General features: G+C 34.9%; 2 protein-coding genes across 2 annotated transcripts in view; both read left to right on the top strand.

The window, feature by feature from the left end:
- LOC141397806 (alpha-tocopherol transfer protein-like) overlaps positions 1 to 9,675 on the top strand; it is a 38,665-nt gene extending 28,990 nt beyond the window's left edge. The window contains exon 6 of the mRNA XM_073974543.1: positions 9,536 to 9,675. Within this exon, the coding sequence (XP_073830644.1) occupies positions 9,536 to 9,584 (49 nt within the window). The 3' untranslated portion in view covers positions 9,585 to 9,675. The remainder of the gene's footprint in view (positions 1 to 9,535) is intronic.
- On the top strand, positions 9,590 to 10,553 carry LOC141398163 (alpha-tocopherol transfer protein-like). Its single transcript, XM_073975396.1, has 5 exons — positions 9,590 to 9,695; positions 9,777 to 9,858; positions 9,920 to 10,228; positions 10,303 to 10,439; positions 10,508 to 10,553. The coding sequence occupies exons 1-5, from the start codon at positions 9,682 to 9,684 to the stop codon at positions 10,551 to 10,553; spliced, it is 588 nt and encodes a 195-aa protein (XP_073831497.1). The 5' UTR covers positions 9,590 to 9,681.
- The last annotated feature ends 2,901 nt before the right edge of the window (positions 10,554 to 13,454 follow it).

Genomic DNA, 13,454 nt, shown 5'->3' with positions numbered 1-13,454 from the left:
AATTAAATCGGCGCTGGTGAAGGCGCAACTGTGGCGAAGCTGCCCCATGCTACCCTACATATGAAGGCTGCGCTTTCTTTGTTTATTTACTAAAGTGTTTTACAATTTAGCTAATTCAAAAGAACTCAAGTGTGGTACTGCTATGTAAGACCTATGCCAATGCCCTTAACGCTATCATTCTAGGAGGCTTTCGTTGGCTTTAATGCCGTATTAAGGCCAGAATTGTATAGTATTCCTATAATCTACTTCTTTCTGTGGTAATCTTATTGATCTAAACTCAGCATCACTAACAATCAAATTGTTAAAAATGGCATATAAAATCGGATTTCCGAACTTTTCATACCCACGGCTATGAGAGATTCTATTTAATGAAATAATTGAATATGTGAATATATAAACTCAAATGACGGTAACCTGTATCAACGAAAATACAACAGCCGATTTTATGATATTTATAATTGTTAAATCACACACACATATTTCTGCATAGAAATGCAATCCACTGTCTCGAATGACCTTGATTACATACATTTATTAAATATTTTTGCCAGTAATGCATTGAACATATAATTGTATGGAAAACATATATACTGCAGCTTCTGTTCCTTAGATTGCAGGCACATTTTTGGTCTATAAGACAAGGTCCTGTCCACTTCAAACACATAAACTGGAGATATTCTATGTTTTGCCTTGTGGATACATTGCGTGGAGACATGTTTATTAATTTTCTGGAATAAAAACCACCAAAATCTATGAAATGTTTGCATTGGTCTTTTACCTCCTTGAAGTACTTACATACATATAAACTTGACTTTTAGAACTTGATGTTACCCTTGGGTTACGCATTGGTGGGACACTCGCAGTCACTTATTGTAGGCACATTCCTTCCAAAAACAGATATTTTTCGTCCTTTACGCGTTTTATCTTCTGTAGTTACGAAAAACTATATTTTCAAATTAAAAATACATTAACAAATATTAAAATATAATATTTGACAATTTGTCTTTCTATCGATATTCGTCGGTATGTGCTAACGATTTCTACAATCGTTAACATAAAGTTACAGGATAGCACATTCGTTAACTCAACCGAATATTTTCGTTAACTACCGATGTCGGTTCGTTATTAAAAAAAGTTACAGAATCGCACTACTGAAGACTACTTAAGAAAACAATAAAACTATTTTGATGGTAAATATTCGCGTTTTCATTGTAGACCAGAAAGTTGTCGTGCATCAATCGTATGACATCAAATTTTGCTCGAAAATGTAATCTTGAAATCGTTGTTACCGTTATACGAGCCCATACCAAAACATGGTCTTATCTCCACAATTTTTGGGGTAGAAGTTTTTTAATACTTTGAAGGTTGTGTCAAATGATATCCAAAGACCTTAAATCGATCGTGGACCTATGTCCACAACTTTTGGCGGAAACGTTTTCTGATCACTACGGACTCTTTATGATATTTTACACCCGATTCAGACCGAAAATGTAGATAAAAACTTAAAATCACCTGTAATTGGGTTGTATCGGTTTATGGAGGCTATACCAAAACAAGGACCTATGCCCAGAATTTTTAATTAATTTTTAATTTATGTTTATGTATGTATGTCGATAAGAAAAAGAATACGTAAGAAACACTACCAAATTTGATTGTGTTTTTTCAAATTTGTTTTTTGTTTTGAGGCAAAACCAAAGGAAATAATATTTCTAAAGCTTAACCGCCTGTTCATGTATGTCGCACGGAAACCTGTACGAAGGGAAAACAGTCACTCACTTCCGTCGAAAAATGCATTCATGTATTTCGCAAACTATCGTGCGTCTGCCTTTACGTATCCTATGCGAAATACTACTAATTTGAATGTACATTTGTACAACTATGTTCCATAAATGAGAGCCGAATGAGAAATGAAAACAAAATCCACATATACACATACAAACATTGGAATATGTGTGATTCGTTTTGTTTGAAAAATAAAATGTGTCAGTATTTTGAATTATTTTATTTTATTGATTTCTTCAAAATAATGAAGCCGCTATTAAAACAGGTCTATAAAAATTTTATTTTCTTTCAAGAATGTGTTGCATAAATTTGTTTTAAGATTTTCGGTGTTATTCGCGAGTTTATGTTCTACTCGGCAGCTACAAAGCAAGTGAGTGATTTTGACATTCTCTTTCTACAAGGGACAGCCCTTTCAAAATACATAAACCCAAATTTACAGGAAAAGCGTACGTTTACGTGTTATTTCGTATGGCTTGTCGGTCGCATAGATTTTCGTTTCGAAGGCGTTTACATGAACAGAAAATGATTTTTTTCCACTTCCGAAGCGCAAAGAACTTTTCGGTCGACATACATGAACAGGCTGTATGTTTGGGTATGTTTCGTGCGCACACATTTTCGATTCGAAATACATAAACAGGCAGTATTTTTTTAAAGCTAAATTTCAAATTACAGCAAATTTAGACTGATAAAAGGTCCTCCAAATTACTGCAATCGGATAGTACCGTTAAATGGGGGTATGCACTTTTGTTTAACATTTTTAGTGGAGAAGTTTTTACCACTAACCAAACCCCGTATGCCAGATTTCAGCTAATTCGGTCTGAAAATGTAGCTAAAAACGTCACAAAAAATTAAATTGGATGGAACCTTATATAGAGGCTATATCACAACATGACGATATAGCCCATCTTCGAATTTGAATTGCCTTTAATACTTCTTCGCAGGCGACACAGAAGATCAAATCCCCGTCAAAGAATAAAATAATCTTCGACCTGTTAACATCTTGAGTAAAAAGCTACAATATCCACTCAAAATACAATGTCACGTCTATCTTTTGGCTTTATGTAAATAAATTTAGGATTTTACGGAAGAGGAAGATAACTTTGGAAATTGTCAAGGAGCTGCAATCGGTACGTCTTATCGTACGTCTGTGGTAATCACTCCAGAATCCAGACAAATTGAAGTCGGTACCACCCGATTTCAGGTTTTTTGAAGTTTTGTCAACATTTTCCGTACAACTTGGATGTACTTTGGCATTTAGAAGCCCCAGTTGCCAAGAAATTTTTATACAAAAAATGTTGGTCATAGGTCCACGTTTTGGATAGCCCCCATATAAAGGGTACCACTTGATTTCATGTATTTTGAAGGTTGTATCAACCCTTTTTGTCCAATTTGTATGTACTTTCACATTTAGAAGAAATTTTTCGACCAAAAATTGTGATCTTCATTTTGGAATACCCGGCACCACCTGATTTCAGTGTTCCAAAAATCTCTCCGCTAAAAATTGTTGACAAGGTCCACGTTTTAGAATTCAGGCCCTATGCTTCACAGCGGGTGAAGGATAATAGAAGAAAATCGCCAATTTTAGGTATTTAGAGTTCCCAGGGGCCAATAAATTTTTCCACCAAAAATTATGGGCTGGACCTATGCTCATAATTTTTGGAATAGCCCCCATATCACCGCAACACCTCATCTCAGATATTTTGAATTTTTATCGAAATATTCGGCTCAAATTTGATGTAATTTGGCATTTAAGCTTCTCAGTAATGGGGCTCGCTAATGCATTTTCTGGTTACCGACTAAAATTGTTAAAATTAAAATGCCTATAATTTCGGTAACTAACGAAATTAGTCGGAAAGTTAGCAACCAAAATAAGGCTGTAGCTAAGTCCTACCGATAACAACACGGCTAACAACTTTTATTAAAAATTTTCATACCTCCACCAAATGGAGGCTATAATAAAATTTGTGAATCAGTTTGTAACACATCGAAATATTCATCGGAGACCCTATAAAGTATATATGGTAAAAACCAAAAATGTTTTGCAATCGATGAATCCGAGTTTCACCCATTCAGAATTCGCGAACTATTAATATATTCTATATAATATGACTGAAATTCTTTAAAATGAAGTGTTTTAGGAGGGATCCTATAATGTCGACCATTAACATTAATTTTCGTGGAAGCTGCGTTGCCATTAATGTAGAAAAATGGGTAGAAATGGGTTGAAGCCAACAAGTTTTTGTATGTTCCCTTCCGATTTCTGGCTTAACCTTACATTTTATAGACCTATGCCCAATGAAAGACTCGAAGAATACTCCATGTGCAACCTGATATTAGTGTATGATTTTTCTATGTATCCACCGCATCCACCTAAAATTTATGCTGACATTTTGAATTTCGGGGGTTTTTTGAATTTTTTTTATAATCCAGACGCGCAACAGGATAATATTCAATACTCATAACATTATTGTAGAGCTCGTGATTTTACGTCGTCCTAGTAATTGGAGTCGAAAGGCCAAAATATGATGCGTGAATTTTTTTAAAAATCTATTTTTTGAGTGTAAAATTTACAAGTGTCATTCAATTTCCTTTGAACCCCGTATCTAATGAACCCTTCCGCGATCGAATCTATCCACTAAAACCGCGGAAAAAGATACCTTGATAATAAGAAAATCAGCAAAAAATATATTTTGACAAATCCGCGTGGCGATTTTCTTTAAAATTTTTTAAATAAATGGAATCCTTTATACGAGATTATAATATTTGCGAAAACGCGCGCCATTTATTACAAAGATACGCGAGTAATATGGGTACCTTACGCAAAATAGAATGTGGAGGCACATCCGCGGTTCTTGTAGCATTTTACCCACATTAAGTTTTTTTGCATTGTGTGATACAACTGGCGGCACACGTTGGCCGCGGAGTGAAACATCGAAATATGCATAGATATTGAAAGAGATTGATTCGCTGTATCCAAAATCGGATGCGCATCAACCGACTTTAACTAATTCACGAATAACAGGCTTTTTAATTTTCATATTTTTCGAATGATTGTAATTTCAATATTACTCTTAATTTCCTATCCTTATAAGTTATCACAGTAAGCAGTTAAACTCTCGCGATGGTAAACAATATTTCTTGATGAAGTTTTAGCAGTATACATTCATTATTGTAATTTAGTTGGAGAACTTCCAAATAATTTTTCTAATCGAACAAAAAAAAATATATTTGAAGTAATATTTTAACAATAAGTTTTTTTCTCTTTTGTTGTTGCTATAGTATGCAATTTATATACCCAATCTCTACAAATTCGGTTTCATACGTTTCTATGAATTGTCTAGATTCTGTAGATATTTTTAATTTATTTGTTAAAGGTTTGTACGGACTCTGAGGTAGAATAATTTAGATTTGTTCCAAGATATATATATATATATATATATATTTTTTTTTTTTTATTTTCAAATCTTAGAAATTATGGTGCATCTACGGATGAATATCAAATGATGTTACTCATATATGCTTACATTTTCTCAATACAACAAATAAAAAATTTTAAATAATTTTTTCTTTATAAGAGGATAAAAACCGATAAAACATTTGCGCGCATCGGCCAATTTCGTGAACGCGACCAGATTTGAAACCAGATTTTTTTCCTTAACCTCTATACCAAAAATCGGAGATGTGCTTGCAAAAAATGTTTTTAATTTTTTTTTTCAAATGGAATTGCAAAGGAATTTTGGTTTTTGCCATATATTCTTGATAAGGGTAAAATTCTTAGTCGATATAAAAATGTCCGTCTGACCGTTCGTCTGTTGAAATCAAGATACAGCTCGCAATTTTGATATAGAAGTTTCTATAATTCCTAGGATGTTTGGTATTGCAAATGGGCTATATCGGTCCATGTTTTGATATAGCCCCCATAGAACGGCAACACCCGATTTTCGGTATTTTGAACACCGAAATGACTGAAATTTGGTACTTACTATTCGTTGGGGGTATAAAACTTTCCCCCAGAAATTTGTCGGTATAGGTCCACGCCTTTATATTGCCCCCATAGAACGATACCACCCGATTTTTGGTATTATGAAGGTTTTAGCCTCATTGTCACACCGAAATGGCCCTTATTTACTGAAAATTGGTATTTAGTCTTCGTTGCCCTCATATAGACCCCATAGAACGGTACCTCCCGATTTTCAGTATTTTTAAGGTTATGGCCACAGCAATCCACCGAAATGGCTGATATTTAGAACTTAGTCTTTGTGGGGGGTATAAAACTTTCCACCAACAATTTTTAGGTATAGATCGATATTTTGATATAGCCCCCATGCACAGTGTGTCCAAAATGGGTTTTTTGTGTCAAAAATCTATATTTTCTAAACGGATAAAGATAGCTATGAAATTTGGTGGAGATGTTTATCAGACATATATCTTTTATTCCATGTAGTTACAAGCTATTCGGTCAACGTCTTCTATAGAATTTTATTGAATAAAAAATGTTTTTTTTCGAAATTTTAATTTTTAGCGTAATATAGATATATTTAAATATGAATTGATAATTTCTTAGAGTAATTTAGAAAACGTTTTGGAGATATAGAAATATAAAACGATGTATTCGCAAATACGGACTTGTGTTTTAACAACATAAAATAATTCATTTAATATGTAAACTATAACAAAATAGAACAAATTAAATCCATTGATGAATATTTAGCGTAAAAATGGTAATATGTCACTGTTTAAATGATGTTTTTTAGTTGAGTTTTTTCTTAAACTACAAATAAACGGGTCAGACTATATCAAAAGTTGAAGGACCAAGTCTTCGTTTGTGGCCTTTCTTGAAATCATGCGCGTAAAGTTCTGGCGTTATTTCCGTGTATCCTTATGTCGCGACTCTTGTGCCTCCTCTGATAGTTGCCCAATAGGAAGTATACATGCTTCTATTATAGCTTTTCCATGAAATCATACCTTATGGACAGTGGCTGGCATATTATACCAACTATAATTTTCTAAATAAACTTTACACGCTTCTTGTGTGTATTTATCAAATTTGTCTGAACGTATTGATTTACCAGACATCAAACATCCCAAAATAACACGAAATCTCGTTATTAATTCCACACTTACACCCGTTATATTGGATGTTTTTGGGCTTCTTTGACAGTTTCCGTTTTGTTTCATTCGTATTTCCAGAATTTGCTTTCGCCATATCTATTAGTAGTCCCATTTCTTTTCTGAACCGGCTCTGAACAAATTTGTACAAACTTTTACAAAATGCTGTTCGATAACAAACTTGTTCAGTAAAAGAGAACTGAGAAGAACTTGCAAGTTCTTGCAAGAACTTGCAAATACTTTGTACTTGCGAAGGTGTCGAACAGGCCTATAAACTGATGGTAACATTATCATCACCAAATAAGCGCTATTTTCAATGAATGTCAACGTCACTATTGCCGTAAATAAAATAATGACATGCTGTCAACAGTGAAATTATTTTCGTTATTTCATTTTGTTAAATATTAGCAAATTATATATAATTCGGTCGGAAAATGTATCTTTGAAGTCCAAAATACCAAAAATCAGGGGTACCGTTATATAAGAGTTATATCATAAAGTGGACCTATGCCCACAATATTGTGTGTGCAAGTTTTTTGATCACTAGGAACCCCAAATGCAAAATTGTAGCAACTTCGTTCCGAAAATGTATTTAAAAACCCTAAAATACCTGAAATCAGGCGGTACCCTTATATGGGAGCTACATCAAAACGTGGACATATATATACAATTTTTAGTAAGGAGATAGTTTAGTCGTAGAAAACGTTATATTTAAATTTTTAGTTTAGTTTGATTATTGTAGGTAAAATCCTCAAAACACGTAAGATCGGGTGGTAACGTTATAAAGGGCCTATTTCTCGGCGTCGCATTTGGTCGCAATTTCTCTATTGAAAAATTGATAGTGAGAGAGCTCCTCTATATTTGGGTACCATTACAACAGTGGAACGCCGTGTAACTTTTTAGTTATATCCCATTAAAAAAGAACTTATTAAACATATACACGTATGTATGTTCAAAACAAATCAGGTTATTATACAGAAGAGGAACGCAAATAAATTTACTTCTCAGCACAATTTTATACGTCAGGTTTCGTATTGTCGGATAGCCAAAAGAACCATTAAAAAATTCCAAAAACTCGTTATAATATGGTCCACACAAAATCGACGAATTCCTTGCGATTTTTAATACTTGTTTTAACGAAGATAATGTTATGTCATAGGTACCGTTAGTTCAATTATAACAGTACAACCAACGAAATGTTCGTTTTTTTCTCTTAGCTGGCATGTTTTCTATCCCTTCACGTAAAATTTTTGGGAATTTTCAACAATTTGTTTTTGCATTTTTGGCACAAAATATTGAATTTGGACACACTGTGCCATGGAAGGTTCGTCACATTGTTTTACCGAACTTGCTGAAATTTAGTATTTAGTCTTCTTCATAAACGAAAGGAAACTAATTGTTCCATTATACAGTAATACAACTCGTGGTGGAGGGTATAACAAGTTCATCCTGGCCGTTATATATATTTTGAAGTTGTTATCTATATTTTCGTTCTAAATTGGCTATAATTTGGTATTTGGGTTTCCCAGCGAACAAAAATTGCTTGACCGAGAATTGTGGACCACAAATCCAAAATTATATGCAGAATTTAAGTTCAAAAGATGAAATATTCTGACAATGTTGTTGGCGTTTTTTTATTGTTGGACTGAAGAATTTTACATCTTTGTGTTTATTTCAGCTTGAGTCCATATTTTGTTGTAATTCAATTGTTTGAATAACAACAAAATATTTTAAAGTGGATATGAAATTGATTAGTTGCGGGCGAAGGGTAGGGAATACTATAGTTTCAGTTGTCACCAAACAACTTCATCAGTTCCCTTTTTCGCCGACTCTGTATCGATAAACAGGTCAATAAAGCCATCTAGCAAATTAAATAAAATGAGAAATTTGCTGTATGGCCCTAAAGCTGTTTACCCTACAATTTGAGTCGAACTAAAGAATTTCATATCCACCACTGTTTTTATGTCGTCTTTGCTTCGCAAAGAATACGAACATAGGAGTGTTGCTTCAATAAGCGGGGGTAAAAACAACAAGAAAGTTGTTTTTGCATTACGCATTGGTCAACAAGGCCGTGCTGATGCCTATTATTGTTGTTGGCGTTTTTTTATTGTTGGACTGAAGAATTTTACATCTTTGTGTTTATTTCAGCTTGAGTCCATATTTTGTTGTAATTCAATTGTTTGAATAACAACAAAATATTTTAAAGTGGATATGAAATTGATTAGTTGCGGGCGAAGGGTAGGGAATACTATAGTTTCAGTTGTCACCAAACAACTTCATCAGTTCCCTTTTTCGCCGACTCTGTATCGATAAACAGGTCAACAGGTCTGACAATGTTTTACAATATTGACCTTATGGTCTAGTGAGCAATCATAAAAACATACCACTAGATTTTATGTATTTTTGGTATTTTATTTATTTATTCCAGCCGATTGGGGCAAGAGCAAATTAAATTAATCCCAGTAAAACGTAAACGTAACGTAAGGTGCAAAGTAAAGTATGATACCTTTGTTTGATACTAACTTAAGTCCTATGTCTCCAGCTATACTTTATCCATGTATAGAATTCGACATCCATAAGATACATCTCAAACATGAAAGCTTTTTGTCTTTAAACTAACCCAAATGTATATATCGCTTTTCAGATCGTACCTTGCTATGGCGTTTTTATCAACAATCATCCAAAGATATTGAAGAAACTAAGAAATTGGTGGAAATTCATTACTCGCTTCGCCATAAAAATCCACGTATTTTTATAAATCGAGATCCAACTGATGTGGATACAGAAAATATGTACAAATATTTGTAAGTAATAAATGTCCGATATGCAAATATTTCAAAATATGTATGTCTGCATTAACAACTACATTTTATTATCTTCCACAGGCACATTGTCCCCCTAGGCCAACTGACTCCAGAGAATTATCATATAACCTGCATACAATTCTATAATTTAGATACTAAATTGGTAAGCAGCTGCTGAACTCAAATGGAATATTTAAAATAATTTCAAACTCACTTAATTACAGATACATTTTACTGAAGACATTAAAACCTATGTCATGATCGCAGATTGCCATTTTGTACAGCCGAATGTGATAGTGGATAATAATAATGCCAAATTATCCCAAGGCGAAATTATTATTGTTGATATGCAAGGCGTTACCATGAAGCATGTTACAGCCTTTACAATCAGCACTATGAATGTCCTCTTCAAATATCTCTATCAAGCTTATCCCGATCGTATGCAAGCCATCCATTTGATCAATTGTCCTTCTTACATTAATAAAATTGTAGCATTTCTGAAACCATTTATGAGCAAGGCTTTATATGAAATGGTAGGTTGCGGATCGTGAAATGCTTACAAGCCCCATATTGATTAATAGTTTATATTTTATATACATTTCAACAGATTAAATGTCATACCCAAGGGTTGGATAGCCTGTATGAAACCATACCACGTGACATACTCCCCAAGGAATTTGGCGGCAATGCTGGGGAATTGGCAGAGTTAAGTTTGCAATTTAGAAACAAGGTTTCGGAGATGAGGTAGGAAAATCAAATAGTAATTAAGTTTCCGATTTCTCAATTTTAAAAACTGATCTTTTCAATTTCAGAGCTCAACTCATGGATCCGGAATACTGGACAGTACAGAAATCGTAGGCTGGCCAAATAGAGGAATAAATCTCTAATGTTTGTGCTTTAGAAAGACACTTTATTTACTCCAATAAGATACTTTCTTCATGTGTACTTAATATCTTTCAATCAACGTTGCCAAACGTGGGCAGTAGGTTAGGTGGAAAACAGGGACGGGAATCGCTACATGTCTTAGTAGATAGATATGATAGTCACGGCGCGCCTGAACTAACTTTAAATGAAAGGAGCTGACGACTGAGAAGTTTTTGCAGATTCTGAAACTACAATGGTCATAGATAAGAAAAATCAAAAACAAAAAAATCGCCGGAGGGATTTTTTGCTTGGAAACCGCAAGCCCTATCAAAATGTTACTGAAAAATTATCTACAACATTTTCTTTGGTCCCATTTCGATAGGGCTTGTGTTTTCCAAGCAAAATCCTGTAAACCTAAAAATGTGACCTGTGACCGCACTTTATTTAAAAATTTGTTTGATTTGTTTTTTTTTTTTTTTTGTTTTTTTTTTTTAGCTTTCTCATCTATGAACATTGTAGTTTCAGAATCCATAAAAACTTTCTTCAGGCGTAACGTGTAATTTTTTGCTATTTCTTATTGTTCGACTTGATAACCCTGCGTTGTAGTATCCGGACTCTGTCGGTAATTCGGGCAACAGTCAAGAGTGCCTGAAACTATTCTGGATTGACAGCAATTACGAATAGTGGTCCACCCAGAACTCAGCTGTGCCAAGATTTTTCTGGTCCGTAGGAGTCACTATCACTATTGGATATAGCTGGGGGATGTTTATTGACGACGTTGTTCTGGCAGTATCCTTCGACAGCCTGAGAGACCAAACGAGTATGCAGCTGCATTCTTCGTGAAGTTGGGAGGATTATCAAATACAACATCAAGGCTGAAATGGTGGCAGGGTAGCTACTTAAATGAGCACTTACTTTCTCGATGTTGACTTCAGGTGACATTATGGTACACGTAGAAAACCACTTTTACGCCGGGTGGTGGTACAGGAAGCTTTGCAAGGTTCGCACTGAAAAGGAGCGGTGACAAAACTCTACATTGCGGGACGCCCATTTTAACTTTGCGATATTTCGACTTACGACATCGAAATTACACGTATTTCAGTCTTCCAGCGGAAAAATTGCCAATCCAGCGTTTGGCATTGTGGACTCCATAATGTCACCAATTGACCATTTTAAACGCCTTGGAGAGATCAAACGCGGCGATAACAATACGTGGTGGCGTTTGGGTTTGATTGAAACCGTTGGCAAAATATGTCGTAACCTCAATAAATGCCGTTGTGGTGCTGTGGGCTTTACGTAATCCGTGCTGACGGTCTACCGGCTGTAGAAGTTCGGCAAATGTTGGTAACAGTGGCGTTTCCAAAATATTGGCTATGAGTGACAGTAATGACTATCCTAGATTAGCCGTTTTCTCTGGTTTTAGAAGAGGAATAACTCTTGCAACTTTCCACATCTCGGGTATGACCAATTGGTTAACGGAGAGAAATAAAAGTTGCTCGAAAAATTCCATTGCTGCGGGGCCGAGATGCTAAAGCATGATCATAGAGATGTCATAAGCACCATTAGCTTTGGATGGTTTCGCCTTGGAAATTACGACTTCGACTTCAGTACGTGTGAAGGAGTATGATGTTGACTCCGTTTAGAGTTTCCTTAGATTTCTGAAGGTAGCTCTACAAGTTGTTGGAAGAACTTTTCGGCGCATTTCCTGACATCTGGTATCTGGTTTTGTTCAAACGGAATAGCAATATTACCCTGGTTGTTAGTTCCAGATACATTCTTTATCGTGGACCACAGTTTCTGCGAACCAGCGTCACAGTTGTTTAGGTGATTGATGCAGGTATCTCGACAGTTCTGCTTAATTAGAGAGTTTTTTTTCTACCGTCATGGATGTAATCTTTTGGTCTTCCGCGTTTTTTGGCGTAGGTGTGATAACCTAGGCTCTATTCCACGAAACAATTTATCGCTTTTCACTTTGAACTTATCAATTACTTTTCAGTTTCACATTGATATCACTGTTCTCTTTCGGAAAGTGGTTGGGCTCTCTTGCTTAATTTTTCCGCCATCTTGCTAAGTCTCTCCGTTCTCTTGCAAAGTGTGGATGCTATTTGTTCACATAACATTTTATCATCTTTGCATTATTTTCTACTTGGCAATGATAAATAAGGCATTTAAAAATGGAACGCGAGAACAAAAAATGACAAGAAACTGGTATTATTAAAAGTGAGTAATGAAAAAAATAATGGCATCAGTTGAGAACGGCTGGACCCATTTGGATAATTCTTTTTGTGAAATGTTCGCCATAACCCGTCTTAGGTTTTAATGCAAAGAAAATTTGACACGCACACTTGTACGCGCACTTTTTTCAATTTTCAATTTTTATCTTTTGTACAAAAACTACTGAACCGATTCCCCTGAAATTGTCAGGGAATGTACACGGATGGCCCCGGTTAAAATGGGCTACAAATTTTGTTGAATTTCGGAAGGGGCGGGATACTTCCCCTATACCCTATTTTTGAAAAATGCTGTATTTACAATAATTACGAATGTGTCGTTTTGGAAATTAATTTGCGTGACAATTGCGGTTGTGTCTCCAACCTTACGTGCTTATTTGGAACACAAGGACTTGACAACGCCCACTTTTTAAAATATGTTGCGTCTACAAAACTACGGAACCGATTTTACTGGAATTTTTCGGGTCATATTTGGAGCCAAAATACCGGAAAACGCTCACATTTTTTAATATGTTATGTCTTGAAAACTGTTGAACACGCCCACTCTTTTCAATAAATTTTTTCAAAACTATTGAACATAAAGTGTTGTTATACGATCAACTATGTGCTCCGTGTTTCTCTAAACACGATCTGATCTTTTTGACTTATGATGTCGAATGCAATG

This window comes from Musca autumnalis, unplaced genomic scaffold (assembly GCF_047663935.1).
Source record: "Musca autumnalis isolate F117 unplaced genomic scaffold, ASM4766393v1 scaffold_3, whole genome shotgun sequence".
NCBI classification, from domain to species: Eukaryota; Metazoa; Arthropoda; class Insecta; order Diptera; family Muscidae; genus Musca; species Musca autumnalis.
The sequence above is the reverse complement of the archived record's forward strand: the minus strand, read 5'-3'. Positions and strand labels throughout refer to the sequence as shown.

Bases quoted from the DNA above. Each gene is read 5' to 3' on its own strand.
- LOC141398163 (XM_073975396.1), top strand. The intron at 9,859-9,919 runs GTAAGCAGCTGC...ACTTAATTACAG, and splicing joins ATAATTTAGATACTAAATTG to ATACATTTTACTGAAGACAT. The intron at 10,229-10,302 runs GTAGGTTGCGGA...ACATTTCAACAG, and splicing joins GCAAGGCTTTATATGAAATG to ATTAAATGTCATACCCAAGG.